Below are 27,982 nucleotides of genomic sequence, written 5' to 3' on the forward strand. Positions count from 1 at the left end.
AAATAAAAAAATAAAATCTTTTTCCAGTGATTTTTGCTCCTTCTGAGCTGAAGGTCAGAGCCAGAGTGACCACTCTTAATGTGACATGGCAACCCTCACCAAATCACACGCTGGTTTCTGGCTACAAGCTCTCCTATCGGGAAGCGGAAACTGATGAGTTCTCCATCAGAGACAGAACGCCGCACACACACACCATCAGGCTTCGGAAGAAGGCGAGGCACCACCTGCTGACGGGGCTCGGTAAGATGTTAGTCGTTTCTAAGATCTAACAATACGCTGTTTTGACAGGTCTTTGTAAATTTGTCTTGCATCAGTCAGAGAATAATGGAATACTACTTTAAAAGCATGTCTCTCTGGGGTTTTTTCCTCCGCGTTTTATTAGTTCCTGACCGGCAGTATGAGGTGAGGGTCTGGGCATTCGACAAGCAAAAGGATGGAGCAGCTGCAGTGTGGAAGGGAAGGACGGATAAGATCCATGGTAGACGTAAGACTTCCTTTAGAGGCATGCACCTCTGAACAGTAAAAGAACCCAACACGACGTCTGCATGTTGATGACGCCAGAATAACATTTGCACTTTCTGGCATTCAAGGGAGTGATGGTACGCTTGTGTTGCAGCTTCCGGGCCGTCCTCGTCCCCTCCGTTGCCCCCCAGCAGCATCCAAGCTACGGCCAACAGCTCCACCTCCATCTGGCTCCGTTGGGAGAAACCTCGGTTCATCAACGTGCGCATCATCAACTTCACGGTGCGCTGCAGCCCAGCAGGAACCACCAACGCCTCTCTTGTCTCTTATTACACCAGGTGGGAAGATCAGGCTGCGTTTCTGAAACACTTTTTCCATATTGTTAAAATAAAAGTTACAGCTTTTAAATATATCCAAATGTGTTCGAAACAAACGCACAGGGCCATCGTAAGGTGTTCCAGTTTTTCCACTTGGCTGCATGTAGAACGAATTTAAGGAGAGAGATGGGGATTCGTGTTTGAGACTTGACTTAAGTTGCACATGAGTCTCAAAATGAATGGCTTTAGATGTGACTTGAACTTGTTCCCTAGAGGATGTGATTGTTTCATAACAAATGAGGTTCTCTTTACCCTTCTTCCTCTCTTCTATCCTTACCTCTCTCTTTCCCTTTTAACTTTTTGCTCCACTTATCTTCCTTTCTTTTCTCCCTTTTCTTTTGTCAGTTTCCTACTTTTGGAGGAACATAGGAAACTACTTCTACCAATTAGCATTCCAAGTAAATGAAATGCCAATTCCAAAACTGTCTCTTGGATCGCGTGGTGTTTGGTCCACTTGGCATTCAAATATGCATTCGAACCGCGACAGAGTTCACCTCAACCGAACCAAGACCTCTGTTGTTAGGCAGGTCAGAGTTTGCTTTCTTGGTCTGCATCAGACTTTGAGTGCGCATTCACACCTCCCCAAACAAACCAGACGTTTTAGGCAAATAAGTCAGAGTTTTGATTAAAGCAAACTACAGGGGGCTGGCAGAAGTGCATCCTGTGAGGTCTAAGGATCATCTAAACTAATCCTAAACAACTTTTTTCCACTAAATCTCACCCAAATCTATCCTAGTTGTCCATAAATCACGTAGACATTGCTCAGACTTATTTTTGACAAAATAAAAACCTCCATAGGAATCCCAACAACTATGGAATAGAATTAATTTAAGGTTTTGTGTGAGGAGAGAAAACATGAAAACTATGCGCAGCACATTGTGTGGTCGTTGACTGACTGGTTGATGTTTTGCAGTTCCTCTTTGGAGATCCTGCTCAGGGGACTGAGGCCTTTTACCCACTATGAGCTGGCAGTGCGGTCTAATGGAGCGAACACTGCAGGACCCTTCAGCAGCACCATGGTGGAGGCCACCCTGCCTGACCGTGAGTATCCTCAGAGCAGTACAAATGTGACAACTATGACTTGGTGAAATTTTTTATTTTTTTTCTGAGTCTGAGTTCTTTATTTTTATTATTATTTTTGGCTCTATTTGATGCTAACACTCATACGCAGCTTCCTTTGGGCGAGTTGATTAAACAAATCTATTTGATAACGTCTCTTGATGAGAAGCAGCAAGCGACAGAGTCGGCGAGGGTTTTTTTTTTCTTTCTTTTTTTTTTAAGTTAATCTATTTATCTGTTCCAGTAAAAGTTAAGTTGACCTTGCTCTCTTTTTTTTTTTTTTTTGCGTGTACCTCTGGCAGTTTGATGGATCATGTTAAATATGGAAGTAATTATGTGCAGAGAGCAAACCAATAAATGAACTGATCAGACGGGGATTCGCGGTTGGCAGCAGTTGCCAGTAACTGACTTACTAATTAAGCGCTCAGGTGTGGAAATGGCCGACGACCCCTGTTTGCTGCATTTGAATGAGGGGTGGGTTATATCGTTATAGCGCTGGCTAACCTCTTCACATTCTCCTCCAACGTGCGTCATCACCTAAGCCTCTCCCTTCTCCCCCCCATTGCCCTCATAGTATATCCTCTCTTGTACCCAGGTGGCAGGGACATGAGGACACAGATGGCTGTCACACAGCGAGTCAAATCCCCCACCAAGACAATAAACACTCCCCAGCTGTGTGAGGCCTCATTTCTGGGCTCTGATGACTTACCTGCTCCTCTCGTCTCCCTCAGGGCCGTCCTCGCCACCTGAGGAGCTGCAGCTGAGAGCTCTGAACTCCTCGTCCGTGCTGGTGAGTTGGCGCCCTCCGCTGGAGCCAAATGGCATCATCGTCAGCTACAAGATTTTGTACACCGTCAACCTGAGTGAGCCTGAAGACGAGTGGAGGAATCTCTCCGAGGGTGGTATGTTTCCTAGTGACGACTGCACGTTGAAACACGTTCACGGTTGAGATACTGGATGCAGCTGTTTGTGTCACAGCTGGTGTCGCTCATGTTCTCTTTCTCAGGGGGCATCTTTAGTGTGGAGGTCCACGGTTTGTCAGGGGGAACTCGGTACTTCCTTAAAGTGGGAGCTTCCACAAAAGTGGGATCAGGGCCTTTTTCACCCGTTATGGATGTTCAGACTCCTCTGCCCACGTATGGTATGAATATTGCTTCTCTGCTTCAGCTGAATGCCCCACAGTCCTGCCCTGCATCACTATCACTATCACTGCCACATGACCAACCTCCTCCACTCCCCTTCCTGAAACACAAACGGCAACAAAATGGAAAATAAACATAGACATTGAAAATTTCTCTTGTTTGTGAAACAACTTTGTGTTACGCTCTATCACATAAACCATCAATGAGAATGTCTGAACACTTCATGCAAGCATTGAGCCAGGACCATAGAAACTGTCTATCAAGCAAAATGGTCTTTCACTTTTCCTTCTCTTTCACTTTGAAACTTTTCGAGTGAACAGAGGAGCACAGCGTCACACTCTTGTTTGCACGTGCCACTGTAAATGGGACTGGAGATGTGTGGGTGGATGAGTTTTCCTGCCATCTGTTTTTTTTTGTTTTGTTTTTTTTTTCTCTTCTGCTAATGAACACTGCCAATATGAACAAAGGTCTGCTCTCCACAAGTCGAATACAGCCAAACATCTCAACGAAACATCAACGTTCCCCTGCATGAAGAATAAGTCCATCCTGTCTCAACTGTGCTGATTTCAATTGAGCCATCATTCCAGCCGTTGCTTCTAGTGATTTATAAGTCAAACATGAAACTCTGTAGAATATTCTCTACCTATCTTCTGTGCTATGTTGTAAAATTTGTATGTTTATCCTAATAAACATCCTAATTATTATTTTTTTCTTTGCCTGTTTTACCAGAGCTGGACGTTCACGCGGTCACAGGCATCATAGTCGGCGTTTGCTTGGGACTTATTTGCATCCTCCTCTGCATGTGTTTCAGCTTCCGAAACAGCAAACCCCGGTCAGTGCTTACACTCTACGCATGTTTTCTCTTTTAGTTACAATTCCCAAGAACACCCTGAAGGTGGACCTCAATAAATTGTAGTCCAACTAAAAGGGGGATTCAGTTTAAAAAAAAAGTGACGCTCCTATGTTTGGCAGCTCTTTAGAAAGACGTGCTAGAAGCATTTATTTCTGTTAGTTTCGATACTTATGGGTTTTGGTAGACGAAATCATAAAAAGCGGTCTCTTCAGAGATTTTAATATTGCATAAGACGGTTATAAAAGCGTCGCTCGGAACGTCAAACAGCTCTGCGCTTCCTCCTGAGTTTGTGATTGTTAAAGCAGAAAACAAATTGTGGGAGATGCTCTTGGTTTGAACATCAAGTCGGCTCAGATAGCTGATTCTTCTTCTTCTTCCACTTGGGGCTCTTACAGTCTTGTCAGCTTTTCCATTATGTAGATTTCCTCATTAATTCCAGGCAAATCGGTTTGGAGTCTCTGCTTCTCTCTGTTATTGCAAGTCTTCATTAGAATCTCAACTAAATATGTATTATTCCTGAACAGAAACATTCAAAAGCAAATTATATGCAAGAGGGTTTTTTTGTTTTGTTTTGTTTTTTTACATCTTATCAAAACCGTTTTATCTTTGAACATGTCTTGAATATATGATCATGGGTATTATCAATCACTTTACATGTTCATCAACATAGAAGGCTCCTATGAAAAATGTACTCTTAATTTAGGGGAGTGAGAAAATATAGATATATGTACATGACGTTTTTTCACATACGTCGCTCTACCCCTGTTTATTATTTCAATATTTCCTCCTCTTTCCATCTTTTCTTTTACATTGTCACTTGAGTGAGTATTAGTCTTTGTTAAATCCTGCTAATTGGCGTTGGATTGTTGTTGCACAATGAACTAAGACATCGTGAGACTCTCCCTAGTCCGGTGTTTTTATGACTTCTTTATTCTAATCATCTCTTTCTTATAGATATCTAAATAATTCATGATTATTCAAGTCTTAGTTACCTCTAATTTCCTGGAGACCTTTTCATCTTCCTCTGTTCTCTAAAGCCCTTCCTGTTGTGACTCCTCCGATGAGTTCAAATGTACTCGTCACACGACGTCCTGTCTTTGTCATTTTTTGCCGATCCTGTGCCTGCCTCCAGAGTGTTAGTCTCCTTGTCTAACGGTTAGACTCCCAACCCCACACAGAGAGCCGTCTGGAGGCCTGAGCTCCACAGCTGTGACTCCTCAGTGCAGGAAAGGCGGCTGCCCCGCTCCAGCCGGTGTGCCCGAGTGCAGCGATAGCCACGAACTGGAGACACTGATGCCTCCAGGCACCCAGGAGTCGGGTCAGCAGCCAACAAAAGACCCGGAGGAACAGAGTCTGATGGTAAGTTCTAATCCGGGGGGGAAGCGGGACGATGCTCCTGCACCTGAACTGAAGGTCAAAACCTTCAATGGGAGGCGGGGAGGGGGGGGGCAAGCCTGTAGTTCTTTACGTAGTTTTTTTTTTCTTTTTGTGTGTGTGCTGATAAAGTGACGACTCTCGCTTTGATGCCTCTGATGTGCTGTTTCCCTCGCAGATCGCTTGGAATGGCTCTGTGAGCCATAACTGGGTCAACAGGATCACCCGATACAGAGACACTATAACAGAAGAGTCTCCAGCGCTGATGAACGGAGCGCTCAACATGTTCATTGCTGCGACTGGCATGGTAAGACAACCAGCGATGCACACTGACTTCTGTGTTTCAAATAGGAGTCTCTTCCTTTTTGTCAAAGCGTGTAAAAATGTCAGTTTTCCTATTTTCAATAAAGAGTTTATGTCTGGGACAGAACATGGAAACATTTTTTTGCAGCTTCAAAGCAGACAAACAAAAAAATGTTTTTTTATCAGCGGATTCTTTATGATATAATCTTTTTTTTAGTTTTCACTTTCTTCTTTAATATTTTTGTCCTTTCTTAGTGAGGTCTTCCTTACCCACTCTATGACTTTATTCATGCCACACGTGTTGTTAACTGGCCATCAAGATATAAAGTTGTATAATTGCTTATCTGTGTGCACCTTTTTTTTATGCAAAAAATGTAATGAAAAATGTTTTGTATAAGCTATCCTAACTTGTTCGAGGAATGCAAACGGTTGAAGAGAATCGCTAACTGGAAGCCCTAAAAATAACAGCAGCCTCATTGTGTTGCAGGAAGCAGACGATCATCTCTCCACGTCTCTGTGCAGTAACCAGGTGGAGGCAGAAGTCATTGTGCACTCTGAGCTGTCAGACCCCAGTGGGAGGGAGAAGGGGGAGGGCAGCGAGCGGGATTCTATCGCCACCCAGGGACCGTCGTTATCAGAGGACGTGTATTCCCCTCTGAGTCGGCCGAGTTCGCCGAGAGAAGAGGCGGAGCACCTCGAAAACCTTTCTGCTCGGGGGGCTGAAAGTCCCCCGAGTCCTCCCGCAAGAACATTGGCGGCTCATCGCAATGAGGAGGCAGAAGGTGCCAGGCAACAGCAGAACGGCGACAGGGAGCCACAGCTGGACACATGCCTCACCAATGGCTTCCACTCTCCTAAGACTCCAAGGCCCATGCTGAAATCTGAGCATCTGGAAATGGAAGAGTCCAGACACTGCCCATCCGCTGCAGGGAAGGCTATCTCTGCCGGACTACCTTCTACACCCTTCGTCAGCCCCGGCTTCGTGCACTCTACCTCAGCTGCTCACATATATCTGTGCCCTTAACTTCATCTACACGGGGACATTTCAGACTTTTTCTTTTTATTATTTTCCAGGAAGAATCCATGAAAACAAAATATTTTTATGCACATTGTCACTGGATTTCTTTCTCTTCCTTGCATAGTTTTATAGGCACTCTGAACCCATCATTTCCCATATGTGTATACTGTATACATAAGAAAACGTGTTTTCTTTTTCTGTAGAGATCCAGAAATGTTTCAGGTTCTACATCTTTGTGGATTCTTTTCAGAAAGAAGACAAGAAAGTTGTCCACCCCACCTTGGTTACATCAGGCAAAATTGGTGTTTGTGCTGGTTTGTGCATCAAAATGTTTTGTTTGTGCCGCTATAGTTTTAAAGATATTTAGAAAATTTCCCAGACGTCATGAAAGGTCAACCAGCCCCTACCTTCTTCAAATCAGACATAATTGGTATCAATCAACTCGACTATGTTTGTGCTGGTTTGTGCAGCTAAAGTTTTTGTTAATGCTGCTTTGGCTTTGAAGATATTAATAAAAGTTTAAAGGTCAAAAGGTCAATCAGCTCCCCCTCCGACCTACTTTTACTAAATCAAAATGAAATTAAACTTTTATTAATATCCTCAAAGCCAAAGCAGCATGAACAAAAGTCTTCGCAAACCTGCACAAACGTAGTCGAGTTGATTGACACAATTTGAAGCAGGGTGCTGGTTGACCTTTCACGACCCCAGGAAACATTTCTTAATATCTTTAAAATGGCATCGGCACGAACGAAAATCTTTTGCCGCACAAACGTTTGACACCGAATTTGCATGATTTGACAAGGGGGTGTGGGGGCAACTTCACTCAGGTCAGAGCAGAGGGGAGTGAATTATAGACGGGCTCTTCCTATTGGTGGTGTTCCACTCGGGGAGGACATTACAACAGGAAGGGATGGAGTAATTGGACGGGGTTTCATCAGCTGTGTCAGGGTGGGTTGCTTTATCGACATCCCCCACAATGTGGCATTGAGAAATGACCTTAAAGAGTATTCGCTAATGTCAGAGTGCAGAACACCCACATCCTGTAGTCTCAGGGTCCAAACACTCACACAGGGATTCTAGCTAGCACCAGTGCTGCGTACCGCATACACACATTTCCTGAGTGGAGAGTGGAGGGTGCCGGGGGGACGGAGGCTGGGTCTCAGGTGCCCAAATATTCTAGGTGGATTTATAACCTCTGTATAGTTTCTATTCAGTGCAAGTACAAACCATGTCAGAGTGAAGTGAACAAGGTTCGGTAGATGTGGAGCCACGTGTCCATTTTGGGAGTGTGGGGGGGAACTGGGTTTTTACTGGTTATCAGAGAGGGGCTGTCTCGTGTGAAAGTCAGAGTATCTCAATGTTGACATTGGCTGCATTAAGCTGGAGGGAAAACAAAGGGGAGATTTTACAGCAATCCATCTGCAGACCACTCTCCTGATTTAGCTCAGCAGGGATGCACCTCTGTCCATACTGATGTCAGAACACTGTTACACAAAAATTAAAACTCTTCCAACGAGCCGGTTTGATGGCTCAAAAAGTGTTTGCCCCCTTACAGATTATTTTTTTCAGCGTTTTTTTTGTTTTGTTTGTTTTTTGTCAAAGTTAAATGTTTCAGATGATCAAACAAATTTTAATCACATAATCACAGTAAGTAAAAAAATGCTTTTTTTAAAATATACATATATATATTAAAGTTGATGAATTAAAGTTTAGTGAAAGTCAATTTTGCTCTTTTGGAGGGCTTTCGAACATGAATGTCAAGTTTGAGGTCACACCACAGCAGGATCTGTGAATACGACACGTGTGATGTCACTTAGCCGAATGCTGTTTTAGCTCTATGTCAGACATAGTAGGAAGGCACACCTTCCAGAACTTCCCAGAGTTTTTCATGTTCCAAAAGGTTGGGTTTTTATTCCTAGAGTGGATGTCAGGTTGTAAGTTTGAATTCCTTTTAGTCAGCAGTGGTTTTGGATCTGGAAATCGTGCATGAATTCAAATTTCACCTGTTTTTTCTTATTGTTGGAAGACAAAGATTGACCTCGACTCCTGGGGAAGTTTGGTGGATAATGGCTCTGACTACAATACAAAAGCCTCAGAAATGGCCTGGGAACTCCAACCAGACTGATGGTTGTCAATAACTTTGTAATAATCTGTTCTTGAATTTATTCGGGCAGGATTTTTTTTTTTTTTTTTAAACCATTTAACCTACTTCAACTAATGGGACAGGTTCTACTTGACTGATCTTTTGATTCTACAGTTCTAGCTATAATTTGGCCTGTTAAAGGCCAGTTAATTCATAATAATAATAATAATAAGAAGAAGAAGAAACATCATACTTCAATAGTAAGTGCAGATATGTGCAATTGATTTGGTAATCTGAAACATTAGACGAACAGACAGAAAGGCAAGTAAAAAAAGGCATCTACAAGGGAGCAAATATTTTTTTTAAAGTAAAATCTATGGAAGAATGATCCCAGTTTTTGTATATATATATATATATATATATATATATATATATATATATATATATATATGTTCATGTCATTTTGAATAAAAACATAAACATGTTGAAAATATTTCTTGTATGTTTGGCCCAATTCATTTTGATGCCATTATTGTTTGGAGCAGTGTTCACAAGGACCGGTGCATCCCTCTTTTCTTTTCTTTTTTTTTGTCTCAACATCACTACCTCATTAGAACGGTTGTTCTATTTGTTTTACCCAAACTGGGGCCTTTATACGACAATTTTTCTAAACTCGTCCGACTTTCAGCGCAAACAGAACGTGTTGGACAGCGACTGTGCGGTCACGCTTCTATATCAAAATGAGGAATGTGTCTCCTTTTGTCATTTGTGGGTTTTGTCTCTCTGTGTCAAAGTTCCCTGATGCATTTTCTGTGCTCGACCAAAAGCCTTCGTCCTCCGTGGCTACTTCGTCAAATCGGAATGTTTGCTTCAGACGTTTTAGTGGATGTGGGCTTGTCAAAGGAGTTTTTGACAGTTCTGCAGCTCAACACGTCAGTAGCTGCAGCTGGTGTGATTGTTTTGTGCGGCTTTCAGCTGCTTCCATTCTGCCCTTTCTTATAAATAGACTTTCTGAAGGCTAGCAACTCTATGATTTGAGACATTTTTTTTTTTTACTTGTGATGGAAAGAAGGTGGAAACTTTGGTTTGTACGACTGTAAATAGATATTACAACTTACCATCTGTAATTCTTATATGCAAGCAATAAGTTGGTATCCTTTTTTTGTTTTTTGGTAACACAAGTTGCTTAGTAACAAATGTGACCTTCTAAATTAAAATTTGGAAATCTGTAACAACGCACACAGGTCCATACAAAAATATTTTTGCACCTTTTCACTTTTTGACACTTTACAGCCGCACACTTCATAAATACATAAATTAAGTGGGAAAACAAATGATTGAAAAGTTTGGGGGTTTTTTACCAACAAAATGTGAAAAATGTCCCATCTGTTCGTATTCAGTCACCTGTAATCTGATACAGCAAGAAAAAGTATACTTGTGGTGTTCCACAGGGACGAGTACTGGGACCACATCTGGTCGTTTTGCACATAACTGATTTTCATAGATTGTATGACATCCTAATGAAATATTGCCACTGATTTCCTTCAGAAGTTAACAAATTAGTAAATTGCCCACCTGGGTGAACTTTAATTTTATTTAAATCCAGCTGTTCCGTGAAGAAAATGACTCATGGTCAGAGAGAAAGTTGTGGAGAAGTTTAGGTTCACATATGTATCTAACCGTTTTGCCGTTTTTATTCATAGAACATAAAAAAAACAAAAAAACATATTGAAATTTGTAGTGTGCCACTTTGTGCTGAGGTGTTACGTAAAATCCCAATTAAATACGGTGAAGTTTGTGGCTGTAATGGCAGAATGTGAGAAAGTTCAAGTTAGTCCTCTTTCCAGTGGTTTTCTAATTAAGCCAGACCTGACGTGGAACCAAGCTTCACCTTTCTGTCCTTTCCCTGTTTCTGCGCGTTTCTGTGCAGCTGCGACAGTCTTAACAAGCTCGACCCAAGTTATTGCATGTTCCAGTGTTTCCATCAGCAAAACTCTGTTTTCTCCAACACCTCGCCTTGGTCTATTCAGACACAGTGTTAGTACATTTCGAAGTCTATTCTTTTATTTTTTTGCTTTCTAGTGTATATTTGTGATTGTGTTTTATTTTCGAATATGAATGTATATATATATATAAATATATATATATATGATATATATATATATATATATATATATATATATATATGTGTATATATATATATATTTGTATATGTGTATATATATATATATGTATATATATATATATGTATATATATTTATATATATTTATATATATATATATATATATATATATATATATATATATATATATATATATATATATATATATATATATATATATATATATATATATATATATATATATATATGTATATATATATATATATATATATATGTATATGTATATATATATATAACACGGACTCACGGAAGTACTGCTGCAATTGAACAAATTGAAGTGCCAAGCCAGTTTCATTTGCAGCCGATCTTTGTTGCCACGGCGGATTTGCATCACTGGCTAACTAAACAGTCAGCTGCGATCAAATTGATGGGAGGCGGGGGTTGGTTGTAGCGAGCAATACACCTGGTGTTATGATGATGTGCTCTGTCTGAAGGCTAAGGCAAGCCTGTAGAGCCGTGCTTGTGTCGTATTGCCCCTGGAGATTTCTGAATAGTATAAAATCGTCCTAAGAAGACTGTATATCTCAATATGATTCCAGCTTTAATCTCAGCCGTGATTAGCCGTGGAAGATTAGCAAAGGTGCTAAAAGTTCCTATTTTATGTTCCTGAAGGAACATGAATTCACTCCCCTTCTTCCCTCAGTATATTTTGAGCAAGTTTAGTCACTGTAGTTGGGACTTTTCCCAAATGCTTCACCTAAAGAACTTGTTGAGGATGTTCTCCCCGACTCAGGCATTTTAATTAAGTCTGTTTGTTGACTTGCAACAGCCTTTATTATCACAGGTAAATATTCCAAACTGCTCCTCGTTTACTCGCTTTGTTGACGCGAACAATCACATTTTAAGTGAAAAAAAAAAAACATTCCCTATTTCATTTAGCATACCTGGTTTAAAAGGGTTTTATTAAAATAAGGTACCTCCTGTTTGTTGGTTCTGATCAGCTTCTTGATGCTGCACTTTTTTTGTAACAACTGGAACACGTCATTTTTATTTATCTATTTTTTTTTTGTGAACATAGATTTACCCCCAAAGAATTGGAATTTGTCTTAACTCAGAGATGTTTTTTTACTCATTACAGGCACAGGGTGGCTCTTGACTAGCAATGCAAGTGTGAACAAATGTAGTAGGGAGGAGAATTGGGGATTGAATAACTTTATTTAGTCTACAGGTGTAATAACTTTATAGCAAAAAAAAAGAAAAAAATAACAAAGACAAAGTTATCAGAGGGGGGAAAAAGCTGCTGTTTAACTACAGTACTTTTGATATCCCCTCCACTTTACTCTTCGTACTTCAGGCTGCCGTTTACTGACAGAAAGTTCTCAACTCAGGTCATCTTTGCATGAATTTGTATAAGAATTTGGTGCCAGCATTAGGAAGCATGCCACCTGTTGCTCGGTGTGGTCATTTTCAAAAGTAAATAAAAGAAGCTCTCGTATGCACAGATGATGTCTTTGCTTTGCAATTCTGATCTCTCCACGCGGTTATGCCTTTGTACTCTGTGGTGTTTCACTGTGAGCTGATTGTTTTATTATTATTATTGTTCTTCTTTCTGCCGTTGTCAATATTTCACACCGCTCCAGAACGGGACCGTCTTGTCTTTTCTGGGTTTTGTGTGCCGACTCTGTCCTGTTTCTCAGTGGGCTAGCTCCGTTTTATACTCTGCTGCCACGCTATGCGACTCGCATCAGACGACTCTGCCACCATGTGCTGACAGCAACCACAGACCATACTAGCAAATTATAGGAGCACTTAGAAGAGTGGCCACTTTTTAGGGGCTATAATCAACTTTAACCCGTCATATTTACATTTTAAGAAGTGCAATTTTCTTAGCCCATGAGGCCACAGACAGATTTCTCACTGTAGGGAAAAGCTGCACTTAAAAAGCTCAGCTTGTGCGGAGAAATCGATCAAAGGATGTGCTTTGCTTGTGCTCTGTGGAGATATTTCCTGTGTTACCACTTGTGCAAATGTAGAAAAAAAAAAAAAAGAATCTCACAACGCCTGAAAACTTGTCTTATGTAAATAAACCTCAACAGTTAAAAGTAATTCGTTCGGCGTGTCTTTGCGTGCGTCTGTTTCTTGAACACAAAAGGTGCTTTTTGTTGCTCTTGCGCTCCAAGGATATTTACAATTTTCACATCCTGGGTGAAGCTTTCTTGTACTTAACTTCCCATCAGAGTAAACCTGTGAAAGTCAAGAGTGTGTGCGAGTAAAATGACTAAAACGGGGCTGAGTGCAAAGGCATGCCACGTTTTTCGGACTTTATTTTGTCATATGAAATCCCACTGGGGTGAAGTTTGTAATTGTAGGATTGCACAACCTCCAAAATAACTTGAAAGACGTGGGGACTTTCCAGGACTCTATAACTGGGTCAGAATTGGGCAAACAGTGTACATACAGGAAAAGTAACAACAAACAAACTATGGTTTTGAAATGGCACACAGAAATAATTATCTAAGTGAATTAAGGAATAATATTTACAATCCCACATCTTGTTTTAACTTGTTTTCTTGCCCTAATCAAACCTGGGTTTCATTGTTCTAAAACATCGCTGTGCAAGATTAAAATAATAATAATAATTAAAATTGCATCAGCTAGTCTGAGAATCAAACAAATAGGGAACCAACAAGAAGTTTAAAGTAAAAATAATACATTTATCCTTTTTGGGGGTGATCCATTTATCCTCGTGTTTAAATCAATAGAAACACATGGTGTCTTATCAGGGTTGTGCTATTTACTCAATACAGTATTTTGTTTTTAAATGTCATGTCAAAGGCAGAAATGTAAATGTATTTCATTCAGCTAGTCTGAGAATCAAACAAATAGGGAACCAACAAGAAGTTTAAAGTAAAAATAATACATTTATCCTTTTTGGGGGTGATCCGTTTATCCACGTGTTTAAATCAATAGAAACACATGGTGTCTTATCAGGGTTGTGCTATTTACTCAATACAGTATTTTGTTTTTAAATGTCATGTCAAAGGCAGAAATGTAAATGTATTTCATTCAGATTTATGAGACAGACCAACACAAAGTATTGTGTGTAGATGGGCAGCGGAAGTAGCATCATACACGGTTTTCGTATTTTATTTATGGGTACATATGAATCTGAAGTCAGGCCAATATTTATGTTCACTCCCCTTTAATCTAAAAGCCAAGAATAAAGTGTTGTGCAATCATTTGCCTTCAGAAATCACTTCATTAATAAATATATTCCTATCAGCTTTTTTTTAGAGAACGGGACAAAATGTTGAAACCAGTCGTTTTGTTTCTAATCCGAGCTCAGATTTTTTTAAAGTTTTATCTTAAGTTTATTGTCCTAAATTTATTGTCAGGGTTAATAAACTGTGTTTTATTTTTATTCCAGTATATTTTATATTCTGCTAGTTGCAGGATTCTGTATTGTATCTAATGAAACATTGTAAAAAAAAAAAACCAATGTGATGTTTGTTACTTGCAGGTACATTAAGTGACCAGGAGACGGTTTTATAATGTATAAAAGGTCCCAAAAAGCAAAATACAGTAATATTACACCAAAAACAAAACACATTTCAAAATAAAGAAATTGAAATGGAGAAAAAAATATATTCTCGCAAGTTCATACCAATCCTTAGTCTTTCAAAATTATCCTGCAAAGTTGTTCTTGCAGAATAATTTCATCTCATTCTCCTATAAAATTGGTGTTTTCTTTTCACGATTTTCTTTTTTTTATAATTTTTCTTAATTTTGATAGGTTTTTTATACCGTCTTTACTATTGTATTTGAATATTGGAGTAAGGCTAGAAAGCTTAAATGTCAGGCCAAAACTCAAACAGACCTAGCTCTTCTCTGCATGTAGGAAAAAAACAAGAAACGACTCACTTTAAAATTTGACAACACAAATACTCCTTTCCTCACTATTCAGACTTTTGAGTGATAGGAGAAAAAAAAACAGAACTTCCTCAATTCAAGAACCATAAATACACAATTAATGAATTTCAGAAATTATAATCTTTAGAGTTTGCTGTTCCCAATCAGTCAGGTGAAAACCAATCATACACAAACTGAGACATCTCTTAGCTGAAGCACATTTATCAGTCATTTGAGTAACTGGTCTGTCAGCTTCCGTTTGGACTCGTGCTGTAGCTAGGCAACAACAACACTGCTAGCAACAGCAGAGCTTCCGGAGGTCATGGTTGTAGGTGCAATCTTTAGAGTAGCCAGCAGGGGGCAGTGTTGTCATTTCTCACTATTTTTTTAAGAACGAAACAACTTAATTTGTGCCACTCCCATGGAAAGACTAAAAACAGCTGTGTGAATTCTGGCGCCCTCAGATCCGGTCTGGATCAGCAACTGCTCTTAAAAAATGTATTTATCTTTTGTAGGATCAATGACTGCCAAAAAAAAAAAAAAAAAAAAAAAATGATGTTCAAAGAAAATGTTATCACAAAAAGAAAAAACATATACAATTGTGTGTTGAACTGTCCAAAGAATATACTCTTTCTACACAACAGAGTGTGTGTAGAAAGGGGAGCTGTTAAAACAATAACAACAACAACAACAACACTGACTTAATGTGCTGATGACCAGATAAGCCTACAAGAGTTAAGACGAGAGGAATGAGCCGACATCACACGCCACAGTTCCTCTTTAGAGTCAGATAAAAGCTCTAGCTGAGTGACAGAGAGCTCAGTTTCATTATGTTTTGTGTCAAGACGTCTGTGCAGACTCCCAGAGAGGGGTCGAGACATCGCGTTGTGTCCACGTAACGCGTGCAAACAATACGGACCTGGATTTTCGTTTTCTGTTGCATTGTGACATCCTGAAATTGTTTCGCTCCTTCAGCAACAACGCGGAGTCGTCTGGGTTCATATTTCACCTGAGAGACAGGCGAGCGGAGTGCAGGAAGTCAGGTGAGGGCTGTGCTAATGAGGGAGAGCTCGCCGCCTGTGGGGAAATAACTGAGTGAAGATGTTGAAACGGCCCATTCATTCTGCTTCCTCCTGCCTGTGCTACTACAATGGGAACCTCCCCTGGCGAAAGGCACCAGCAGAAAATGAGAGTATCTGGTGATTCTCTCAGCAGTTGAAGCAAAATTAAACCAGATCTAGTTGGACTGTGTTGCATGAGTAGTATTACAGAGCATTCTATGTCTTGTCTTTGTGTATTCAAAGTCCTGGGAACTTTTCAAATATTGTCACGTAGGAGACACAAACTGTCTGATGTGAATTGTAGGTAATAGACAAATACAAATTTGTGCACAAATGGGAAGCTGAAGGAGAATTTGGAAAAATTTCAGTGACGTAAACTTGTGTTCATCGCGCTTTATTCCAAATTACAGTCTACTGCAGATGTTCAGAAGTCTCCTAATTAGCAAGTAGCAAGGAACAAAGTAAAATGGTCAAGGATAAGACTGTGAAGTAGTTTAAAACGGTGCAAAATTATAAAATGTATTCCAAACTCCATATCACTGCTAAAATGCTTCAAATGAAACGTGGGTGGTATACCTACAGACCTACCAAGATATGGCCATCCACCAAACTGGAAGGCTGGGCAAGAAGGGCCCTGGTTAATTCTGGTTAATTAACCAATTAACCAGAATTTGCTGGGCAATCAGTAGCCATTAAAGACAAGTTGGGACACCACCTGATTCATCAGGAATAAATAAGCAAAATACTTTTTAGTCTACTCAGGTTTTTGTTCTCTAAGTACCACCTGGTGGTACCATATGAACAATAGTCCACAGTGAATCTGTGCCCAGCTGTTCCCAAAAAGCAAACACTGCACACATTCAACTTCTCTTCGAAACACGAGCATTTATCAGCGTAATACTAGTAACTCTACATCTAGAAGCTTTCAACTAAACTACCAAGTAGAACAAAAACAAAGATGGAGAATAAATAGCTAAGAAACAAAATTCTTAAGCTTCTCAAGGCAGTAACGTCACAGTACAACGTGTCCAACCAGACCAGATGGGAATGAGGACAAATTACTCCTAAAGCTAAGTACAGAACAACGGCTGGATGTGGGTTTAGAGGCGTCTGCGTGAGTTTGGTGCAGTGGTGACGTAACAGGCAGGCAGCACACAGATCAAATCTAGCATGTCTCTGGAACATGAGGCCGCCACATTGAATGTGGAAAAGGAAACACAGACGACATCTTGAACCAAATTTTAATTGATATCCATGGTAATAGTGAAAAACTGATGTTTACAAGGACTCTTTATTTAATTTGATTGAGTTTGAGCTATTTTCCCGAAAAACTGGACAGACCTTCAGTCTCTAGATGTGCAAACCATCTTTCTTTTTCCTGCCACTTTCACAACATCATGACATCAAAAACAATACTAACAGTATTTCACAGCAACAATATCCTTTTGTGGAGTTACATCTAATCTAAAACTGCAACCATGGAAACCCAGCTTCAGTCATTGTGTTGGTATTTTGTCAGACCAATAAACATAAGGAGCATCCAGATTGTGTCTTTTCATTAGTAATGAAGACTTCCTCTTGTAATCGGATGTTTTTAGTCCTTAAAACAATGAAGTTTTTGTTTTGAATATGTCTGCTCATGGTAAAAAGCTCCACTATATAGCGTCGGTTTAAGAAGGCCCCGACCTCACTAAATCACTGCCCTTAAATGTTTGGTCTCTTTGTTTAGATTAAGACATGTCAAAGCATTTGCCTGCGTTACACAAAAAATAAAAATATATAGATTCTTGTTTCTGTTCGTTACCATCTTACTGTCCCTCATTTCCTTGCATTCATGAATCCACTTGACAAAATGAGTGACTTCCTATTCACAGTAACGTCTTTCGTGGCCCTGTAGGGGGGGTTACACCTGGCCTGTCAAATATTTCCAAACCTGGACAAACGCAGAAAACACAATGAAGTAGACGATGGACAAAGGGAGGCAGACGGATGTTTAAAAGGAGGATAATTAACAGCCATCGTTCTATTTTTACACACAAATCTGGATTTTGATTTATTGTGCGATCTGCTGTTAAGCTTAATGTACCATATACCACAGCTGTAGGTGAGCTCACAGGGGAATGTCTGACGGAGAAAAACAAGGAGATGTCAGTAATGACTTTAGACTGTTTGCCTGGACCTGTGCTTTCCCCTGGGGCCTTTGTGCTGCTCTCCATTCACCGTTGGCTAACCACAATTAGACCCCAGGGGGCGTCCAGCTTTAAAATGTACTGTACACCAATTTCTTCCACCGCAATGTTAGAATCTTATATAAAGTGGCAACTCCTAGAGTCTTTGGGTTTAATTGAAGATATTTGTGTGTTCTGTTCACTAGATATAGTTGCGTAAGGCCCAAATTTGATCCTGATTGAAGAGCAACAAGGATGCCCTAAAACGTCCCATTTACATTTTGCCACAAGCACCATATGAGACAGCAAACATTCAGATTAGACTGAAGTTAAACTTTTATATTTGAGTCACATGATAAATCTGATGTGTCAAAAACAAAAGAAAGAAAACATGACACACGTTACGCCGACTCACCTTACACAACATGAAGCATGGTCGTTATAGTATCTCAATACATCATATGGCATCAGTATGTCAGAAAGTATGAAGCAGTACCGAGAATTTCTAGAAAGACTTTACATCTGTCTTTTTTACAGATGCTCCCTATGAAGTCTGGTTACTGGTCGAGGCTCGTTCCTGTTAACATTCAACTCCACTGTTTATTATGTGTGCCATAGTGAAATGTTATGATTTGGTTTATAACAAAATAATTGAAATAATCTTTGGAGGAAAATTAAGTTTACTACCAGTTGGAGTGCAAAGATTTCTCTTGACAATAAATGAATCCAAATACGATTTGAGACATTTGTAAATTTATAGAACAACAGCCTAAAAAAAGATTTAAAAAATAATGTTTTTTTAACAGTCGTTGGAATTAAATTATGAAATGACAAAGGCACGTACTTATGGGAGTGGTTTTAAAAAAAACACTGACAAGAAAAATATTTGATAGTTAGTATGGTAAATAACTTCAAATTGTGTGGTCTCAGGTTTGGTTGTGGATTGTTTTTTACTTTTATGTTTCTGTTTGGTGATTATTATATAATGTTTGTGCTTTATATATATATATATATATATATATATATATATATATATATATATATATATATATATATATATATATATATATATATATATATATATATATATATATAGTAATGATTTTTGAAGGGGTAATTTACTTTAATTCATTGTGTAGGACAGGCTTAGGAATTAGCTTTGTGCTTCTTCCTGTACTTTTTCAGTCAACTTGTTTACATTGTTGAAGTATTTTGAAGTGTTAATAACAAATTATTTGATAACTTTCTGGATAAATAAATAAAATCAATCAAAAATGAATCAATTGGATTGAACGTAAGATATTAGGATAAAAAAAACAAAACTGATTAAAACACAGATATGGCATTGTGGTAACTAAAGCACAAAACAAGTTCTTTAGGATTTAAGTTTCTTCTTCTACCAGATGGAGCTGGTTGGAGATTCAGCAAAAAATGTCTTGCTGGCTTTGCACAAGATTTCGTTTGAATTGATCCAGACGCTATTGTGAGCCAATTAAAGCTTCCAGTTTTAGGCGGCACACACACACTGACGTCTGCCGTTTTGCTTGCCAGTGAGACCTTGGTGCGAGTTAAGAACTGGCACCCTGCCATCTGACAAAGGTCATTCGGAAAAGGTTTATTCATGTATGTATCATGTCGAAGTCTGACCCAATGTCAAAGCTGCAGGACTTGAGACGTCTACACGCACTGCACCAATTTAGCACATTGGGAACTCTTTGGGAACGACAAAAGTTACAACTGTACTGTCTGGCATCGGAAGTCATAGCCATGTTGGTTTTGTGGCTGCAGGATAATATGGACTGTTCTCTGCAATTCTGAAATGCAAAAAGGTTACAGGACAGAATATAGTACTGAAAAAAAAACAACTATGGGAACAAGAACAAATCAACACATGAAAATCGAGCATGCTAGATTTTACAGCCTAAAAATGACAGATTTCTGTTTGAAACTAAGGATGGGAAGAAAATTGCTTCCTCGTTTGTGTATGTTTATGCAGCGCAGAGCTGGGTGCTGACTGTGGCACTGGTTGGTAGCGCAGCCTTGATAGTTAGATCCAATGCAAGAGACTTATTTCCACATCAGTGAATGGTACAGGCTGAATCTCAGTGGGCTACGTGACCCACTTTCGCCACTCTCCAAATGTGTGTAACAACCGTGCTTTTCACATCGCAAAGTACGTGGCTGTTATCTAGATTTGCTCACAAAGTCACGGCCAGCTTGTTGTAGCTATAGGATGGGACCGAGGCTGGTCCAACACTGACATCATGTTCTGAAGTCATGCTTAAAAGTAGCCAACTTTACATCTTTATTGTCTGTCACTGACCAAGTGTTAGCATGATCAATCATCAAGAAGATGAACAATTTTAAAAGTTAGTTTATTTTTGTTTGTGAGTCCCTAGTAAGCAGATTTATGAAGCTGTTAGCAGGAACTACTTGTTCTTAAAAGTTTTGAGAAATGCCTCCTCAAGTCAAGTTCTGGATCCCTTCATTTAATACTCTACCAGTGTCCCATGGACACAAACAATGGTCCCTAAATAACAATATACTTGTAGTAAGTCAGTGTAAGACACAAGTTTCTCTGGCAAAAAATTTTGTTTTTGTTCAATACAATTAACTTGTTAAATTTAAATTGCACAAAAAGATATATTCAATTTGCATAAAAATAATAAATTAAGAAATCACAGCGGCAATCTCATCTAATATGTGAACAGAAAGCATGTTAGCCCGGCTGTTTTGAAACACATTGCACGTGGTAATTGTTTGTGCTCTTGCGCAATAACGTCACTTTTGACAATGCTGGGAAAAAAAATGCTCAGCTGGAAAAATGATCTAGTTGACTAACAATGCACTTTACATTAATATACCTTGAAAAACATAATGTTGCAAAGTACATTTGTTTTCGAAGAAGACAAACAAAACATAGTCCCACAAGGCGAGGTGTAAGGAAAACAATACATCAGCAAATGGTTTGCACTTCAGCAAGCAGTTTGTACTCTGTGACAACTGTGCAGCCAGTTTATTCATAATTTATAAGCAGGGGCCTTATAGGCTTCAGTAAACAGAGCAATTGTTCTGTAAACTTTGTATTAAGGGTATGTGGCTGTTTAAGCTGCAGCAGACCAGCAGTGACCTAATTTTAAACAAAGCAGCAAAAGAAATGACTTGAGGGCTGAGCAGTTAATGCACGACCTGATCATTGCTGCGGCTCTTTACAGTAAATTGCAGCGCTATCTGCCCCTATTATTATTATTATCATTATTATTAGTGTTATTATAGCCATATCATTCACACATGGGACTCGTCTATGGAGATAGCAGTAGGGAAAAAAACGGAGGTGCTGAGAGGTCTACGGCACAATGCACAATAACATCCATCGTGGGAGGTAATGGGTGGCACGATTGATCAATCAATCAAATTTTATTTGTGTAGCACATTTTCAGCAGCAAGTCATTTCAAAGTGCTTCACATCATATCAAACACAGAAACACAATGCAACATAGAATCAACAATCAAAACATGACATTAGGTCAGGTTCCATCATTAAATTTGTAATTGATAACGCTTCAAATACAATCCTAAACAGGTGAGTTTTTAGTCGAGTTTGCATCCATAAAAGGTTTACCGGTTACACTCCTACTCTGTTATTGATGCACTAAGGTAATGCATACTTTCCTGTTTTGATGTATTTGATGTAAGAAATACACAGTGATGCTGTGCAAATTGGTGCACTGATCTGTAAATAAAAAAATAAAAAAAAAACAGCAAGGAGGACGTGTATGTGCATGCATTAAGACAATTTTCCATTTCATTTTGGTTCCACAGGAGTTCGGTCGTCATCTTGAGACCATCTGGGAAGCCATTAAAGTGATAAAAGAAACAGCGGCTGCTCGACTTAAATCAGGCTTCTTGGCAGTTGTTTCCAACAGCTCTCATCTGCAGGCGGCGTTACCGAGATCTGATGCCGGGATGGCCGAGGCTTGACCCTCATCTTCTGTTTGTGTTACAAAGGTAATCTTTTGGCAGCCATACAGCATGCTGATCCCACATGGCTGAAAATCCATGAAAACCAAGAAGACAGAGCAACTCGGGGATCACATTGTTGATTATAGCCAGTCCTCTGGCATGGCAGAGGTACTGTAAAAAAACAACAACAAAGAAATAAAACATTGATCAAATTTAAATATTTTACTTAATTACTAACATTGGGAGTTGGGAGGAAATTACAGCAACTTCCTGGTCTCGGAAAACAGGCTACAGTTTTTCTGTAGTTTTTGAACACGAGGATACATTGTTTATTGAAAAAAAGGCAGCAGTAAACTATTCTGCAGTGATATGAGGATGCTAAGGAAGCTAAAGAAGATGAATAAGCTCAGGATTTCCTATGTGAACATCACATTTGGATGTTAAAATAGAACAGTATGGGAGCCTTGTTTTTTCTATTTGTATAAAGAGATTTTCATACATGATATTCCTGAGCTAATTAATGAATTCATTTTTGTTTAGTGTCATTAGCAATATAGGTCTACTGCTTTTGTAGAAATATTACTTATGGAAATATAGAGTTAAATACTGGCAAGTAGTAGGTCTGAAGAATCAGCACGACAAGCTAAAGACAATAACATGAAAGTGAAGAGTGAAAACTATATTAAGTTTTGTTACACTAGAAAATATATGTACAAAAAAAGTAGTATTAATGATTTGTTTGTCACTCATATTACAAAGTATAAATGCATACTGTCCAATATTTCTAACAAAATTATCTTGTTTTTCATGTCTGCAAATGCTAAATGTGATTTCAAACATAACAATGCGGAAATTGGTTAGCATAATCCGTATACAGTGATAATTATACACACGTCATGTCGTCTCGTGAACGTCTACGAAGGAGGTTCTGGGTCTCCAAGGCGACGAAGCCACGAGGACACGAGCACAACTGCAGCACAACCGGAGAGCCCTCAGCTGATTTACGAGCTCCACGCTCTGTGTGCGCTGACATTATTATGCAGGCAGCTAGCCGGGTCTCGAGCAGCTCCATAAAGGTTATTAGGGCTGCTCCACTAAATCGCACGCAGCCATATGGAGACACTGAGGCCAGATGAGCTTTTAACTGCCGTGTTGTGGAGACAGTCCCTCAAGGGGAGAGATGGGCCCGCTCCCGTAAAACTGGTCAGCAAAATTCAGAACTGAACAAGCAGCTTCACTTTTTCCTCCGCAAGTTTCAAATCGGAGGCTGAGCTCCATCGTTTCATCTGGGTTCCTTCCTTCGCACCTCCGTCTCCGAGGATCAAAGGACTGGAGGAGAGAGGAAAAATCAATACAGGAACTGACTCACCTGTGTTCCCAGGCTCTGTCAAGTAAACTAATTTTCTTTCCCATGTATGTATTTATTGGGCGCAGACCCTGTACCTGGGGAGGATGAAGTGGCATTCAGTGACTTGAAAGATTGGTTTTCAGTTGGTTTTAATTTTCGGCTGGCGCCATTAAATAGCACTGAATTCACAAACCGTACAAGGACGTCTGCGTGTAAAGATTAGATCTCCATAATTGTTAGATTTTAACTGCAGCTTCATTCTTTTGCAGATCAATTGATGCTGATATGATAAGACTAAAAAAATGCCATTTCAACAACAACTAAGACAGTAAATAATCAATGTAGTTAATGAGCCACGTATGTTGTTTACATGTCCCACTTGCATGGTTTTAACTAAGCTGTACGCTGACTGCAGACTTTCTGTGATTTTGTTCTACATTAAAAACTATCTTAAAGTTTACTGACAGGCATTTTGTCCTTGGGACAGTTTTGTTTGTGGGGCCAAAGTTTCAAGCAGTTGTGACTGGGCAGTTATCTGCGCCAGGCGGCAAAAAAGATAGATGGAAATTGATCAGTATTCTCAAGGGTATTTTATTCCTTCGCCAAGCACAAGACTTATGGTGGATTCAGTAACTTAAAGTGTCTAAATGGTCTGGGAGACTAAAAGTTTCTACCGTGAGTTTACATTTCTTTCCTTATAAGAAAAATAAGACCTCTTATCCTGAGTCTATACATCTTGTAGATTACATCATAGGAGCATTTCTTTAAAGTAGACTATTCTCTGTAGAGATGCAAACTGGTTCTGTTTTACTCACATTTGGTCATTTTTGCACCAAATATACCTTTTGGGATTAGAACTGTGAAATGTAACTTGCTTTAATCAGATCATAATAACACAAACTCTCCCACAAGCTTTAAGAATATTTTAGCTAGCATTTATTGGGCAAGAAAATTATTATTATATTTGCAACCTCACTCTTTTGTCCTAGACTTACGGAGAATAGAATAACCTGTTGTCACTTGAAGAACACAAGCCGTGCTTTATGCAGCAGCTCAGGTTAGCATCTCATTAGGTTTTGTGAGAAAAAAAACATTACACAATTATAGTCTTGTGATCGTTGGTAATATCCGTGCAAGTCATGAGGCTAAATGAGAAAATGGTATTTGTGTAAAACTTTTGCAAACTTAACTAATCCACCAAATAAGCTAAGATGGTAAGAACATTGTACTTTAACTAATATATTTGTGTAAATTGGGTCTGAAGCGTCAGAAAGCATGCGGCGAGTGAATACTCCAGCATCGAGCTTTTTGTCAGTGATTCATCCATTGCTGCTTTCGACTGCGCAACAACACTTTAAAGGGCAAAACAACAAAATCCCGTCTGCTCCGACTTGACGGTGATAAGACGGCAAAGTGGTGGACATTTCACAACAACGCCACGTCAAAATGGAAATGGCCGTCATATGTTCAATATTGGATAGAAAATGCTGATTACGAATGGCAGTTGTCAAACACGTTTGTAATTAGGACGTGTGCCTTACCAGGGCAGTGATGTTCTGCCTTTCAGGCTACTGAGACACTGCATGAAGAGGTGCATAATCTCATATACAAGCAATAGGCATCAGCATTTGCACTGTGACAGTTCTACCATTAATCATAATTAACCAAAGCCCTTTACGCTCGATACGTTTCAAGTTTGCTCATTTTTCCCCATGACATTTGATGTGATAAGTGTGCACGTTTGCACAATGCAGTGTGTATTTCTCACTGCATTTGCGCATCTGTATGCCTGCATGGTTGAGTAAGTGGGTTTTTTTTTTTTTGTTTTTTTTTTTGTGTGTGTGTGTGTATAATTTACTGACTGGCTGGGTCCAACATGACATTGTGGATTTGGTCAGGTTCCCACACTTGCAAATATCAACAGTGACGCCTTAAGAATCGAAGATGAACACCTACGAACGCGAGTAACCGGCGCGAGGATGGACTTCCCCACTTGGAAGGCGACTATGTTTCGGTTTGAACGCTGGCCACCAGCAGTCTGCCTCTGTTTCCGTCCAGACTGCAGAGGATTGAGAGTAGCCCTGCGGCAGATGGTCAGTGAGTGTTTTCATCACTTCCCACAAAACCGTTTAAGTGTCTGTGGTTATCTAAACGGACGTGTGGCACTGCTGCATCCCGTGCTGTTTGTTTCTCTCTCTTTCTCTCTCTCCCTCCTCAAAATATGTACATCCACCCACAACGACAGAAATATGCAAACAAACAATAACAAAACAACTGCAAGCAGTCCGCTACTCCATGGCGATTTGTATGCGATGTTTCGGCATACAAATTTAGAAAGGAATTTACTTCTTGTTCTTAAATTGCAAATGAATGCGTTTATGGATGATTCAATTCATGAATTTCAAGTTTCTAAAGCCCTACGTTCAACGGCAATGTGAATTTGTCAAAAATCGCATATTAGGGGCGTGCTGTGGTGGCGTAGGAGATAGCGCGACCCACATTTGGAGGCCTTGAGTCCTCGACGCAGCCGTCGCGGGTTTGATTCCCGGACCAGACGACATTTGCCGCATGTCTTCCCCCCTTTCCATCCCCCTTTCCTGTCAGCCTACTGTCATATAGGGGACACTAGAGCCCACAAAAAGACCCCCTGGTGGGGGGAAAAAAAATAAAATCGCATATTAAAGGCTTTTCATACTTAGGGATTGAATGGGAATTATTATTATTATTATTGTTATTATTATTATCATTATTATGGTGAAAAGGTTCAGAAAAAGCTGCAGCTCCAAGATTTGCTGTCATTCTGTTTACGTTTGGCAGTTCTTGTCAGCAGCACCGACTGTGGAGAGTAACCCTGGACAGCTACTCCGATATACTTTAGTCTGTACAGCCAGTCAACGAGTTGAAAGAAATTTATTGCAACTTTTTCTTCATAACTGGCTTTTTTTTTTAAATATTTTTTATTATTTTGTCAAAAACACATGGTTAGTTATGAGCTTCAGTACCACCAATCAATTTTATCTAGCCTTGACCTATGAGATAGAGATGACTAAACAAAGACAATTCGGGCAGAAGAGCAAGAAAACCTTGTAGAAAAACACTGAGAGTTCAACGTTTAGTTTACACTCCGACTTGAACAGAAAAATCAGTACAGCGAGAGTCCCGCTTGTATTAAGCTGCAATGCTTCTTGCTTTAAAGCTCGCTCTTTATTTAAGCCATGAGCCGTGATCCAAGACTCTCATTTTGCCTCTCAGCCGGGCTCTAGGCTGGTCAGGAGGTCCCACTGTCAGGATGTACAGAGAGCAGTCGGCTGAGGTTCAGCACTGTAATTACACATGAACAGATGGCTCTGCTGGAAGACTCTTTCCCCTCAGTCCCTCCTCCTCTCAGAGCTTGTACCTGCGGCGCGTCGAGCTCTCGCTGCCCTTTGTTACACACAGATTATTGTCCGCAGTACGAGGGAGGGGCGTCGGAGACACCAGAGCTCCATCAAGCACCTCTGGATGTCGTCTGGCAGGGTTGTATGAAAATGATGCAGCGAGAGACAACGTGCGATTTATTTTGTTATTGTTAAGTTTGTTTGTTTTTTTTAGCCTGGTTTTAAATTATTTCTGCATTTTCTGGCCGTATTAAAAAGAACATGGGGGGCGGGGAGAAACACACACACACACACACACACACAATGTGATCCTGGGCATTCAGATAGCCTTTCTGTGGACTCCCATGAGGTAAAGATGAAGTGACTCAGACGCAGGGCGAGCCTTGTCCTCTGTTCTCCCTTTGAAATTGTGCTGGTGATTTACGAGTGAACAATACAAATAATGCATCGCCTGTGTTCTGTTGTGTTTCTGCTTCTGTCTGCCTCGGCGCAGACGGAGGCAGAAAACATTCATCACGCTGACAATTTGTCAGGCCGAGACTTTGTTCAAGAAGAGAAAAGGATAGAAACTAAAATGAAATAAAACAGTATAATTTATTAAACCTTGCTGCAAAAACGGTACGTAAGGGTTGCCACGTAAATGATTCAGGGACCCCCATGTTTAAAAAGGGAAGTCCGCAAGCGGCAGATGCGTCCTGTTCAAAGTCCTCAAACGAGCAGCGGTCACAGCCAAGAAGTTCCAGTGCTCTTGATATGGGCCAGACAGCTGCAGGCTTTCAAATGGAAGAATTTGTCAATTTGTTAGCGCTTCCTTTTTATGTGAAAAAAAAACAAAAACAAACCAAAAAACAAAAACATATTTGTCAAATGAAAGCGACAGCCCGATGACTGCATTGTAAAGGAAAATGTTCTATTTTTCCCTCCCTAGACGTCACGACTGTCTGTTGTAAAACTGTCAGCCGGCGAAAGCAATTACAGCACGGTCTGAGCCGATCGCGTTCCGAAGGCTGACTGCTCGGTGTCATGGTTCACTTTCAGCGTCGCGTCTATCAGGATGCGGTCAGCAGAGAGCCATTGTCCTGCATGCTCTTACAGAAGTCAGGTCAGTAACCCCCTCTGTGTGTCTAATGACCATAAGATCTTAGCGCCCAAATAGTTAACGGGTGACCTCTGTGAGTTAATGGTTCCCTTTTGTGGCAATAGATCCATTGTTTATTTTTTGTTTTTTTGGTTCAGTGGAAATAACTGAGGGGAAGGAGGCTGTAATTACCCTTAGATTGGAAAGGGAAGAAGGTGCAAGCTCCACGTACCTGTATGACACAAAACGAAGCTCACTGGTTTGGAAAACCAGACATAATTGTG

At 39.9% G+C, this 27,982-nt stretch overlaps 1 protein-coding gene and 1 long non-coding RNA gene across 3 annotated transcripts in view; both read left to right on the forward strand.

Annotated features, from left to right (window-relative positions):
• Positions 1-10,775, forward strand: part of igdcc4 (immunoglobulin superfamily, DCC subclass, member 4) — a 56,819-nt gene extending 46,044 nt beyond the window's left edge. Inside the window, exons 11-20 of one of the 2 annotated variants that reach the window (XM_044097822.1) lie at positions 28-240; positions 383-484; positions 617-800; positions 1,753-1,880; positions 2,630-2,800; positions 2,905-3,039; positions 3,770-3,872; positions 5,072-5,252; positions 5,446-5,574; positions 6,058-10,775. In XM_044097822.1, coding sequence (XP_043953757.1) covers positions 28-240; positions 383-484; positions 617-800; positions 1,753-1,880; positions 2,630-2,800; positions 2,905-3,039; positions 3,770-3,872; positions 5,072-5,252; positions 5,446-5,574; positions 6,058-6,594 — 1,883 coding nt within the window. In that variant the 3' untranslated portion in view covers positions 6,595-10,775. The remainder of the gene's footprint in view (positions 1-27; positions 241-382; positions 485-616; positions 801-1,752; positions 1,881-2,629; positions 2,801-2,904; positions 3,040-3,769; positions 3,873-5,071; positions 5,253-5,445; positions 5,575-6,057) is intronic. The other variant, XM_044097830.1, reaches the window with a different exon arrangement.
• A 4,576-nt stretch (positions 10,776-15,351) lies between these two features.
• On the forward strand, positions 15,352-23,731 carry LOC122844819. Its single transcript, XR_006372938.1, has 3 exons — positions 15,352-15,746; positions 21,755-21,940; positions 22,818-23,731. It is a non-coding gene; the product is annotated as an uncharacterized LOC122844819 (long non-coding RNA).
• The last annotated feature ends 4,251 nt before the right edge of the window (positions 23,732-27,982 follow it).

This window comes from Gambusia affinis, linkage group LG02 (genome assembly GCF_019740435.1).
Source record: "Gambusia affinis linkage group LG02, SWU_Gaff_1.0, whole genome shotgun sequence".
Taxonomy (NCBI): Eukaryota; Metazoa; Chordata; class Actinopteri; order Cyprinodontiformes; family Poeciliidae; genus Gambusia; species Gambusia affinis.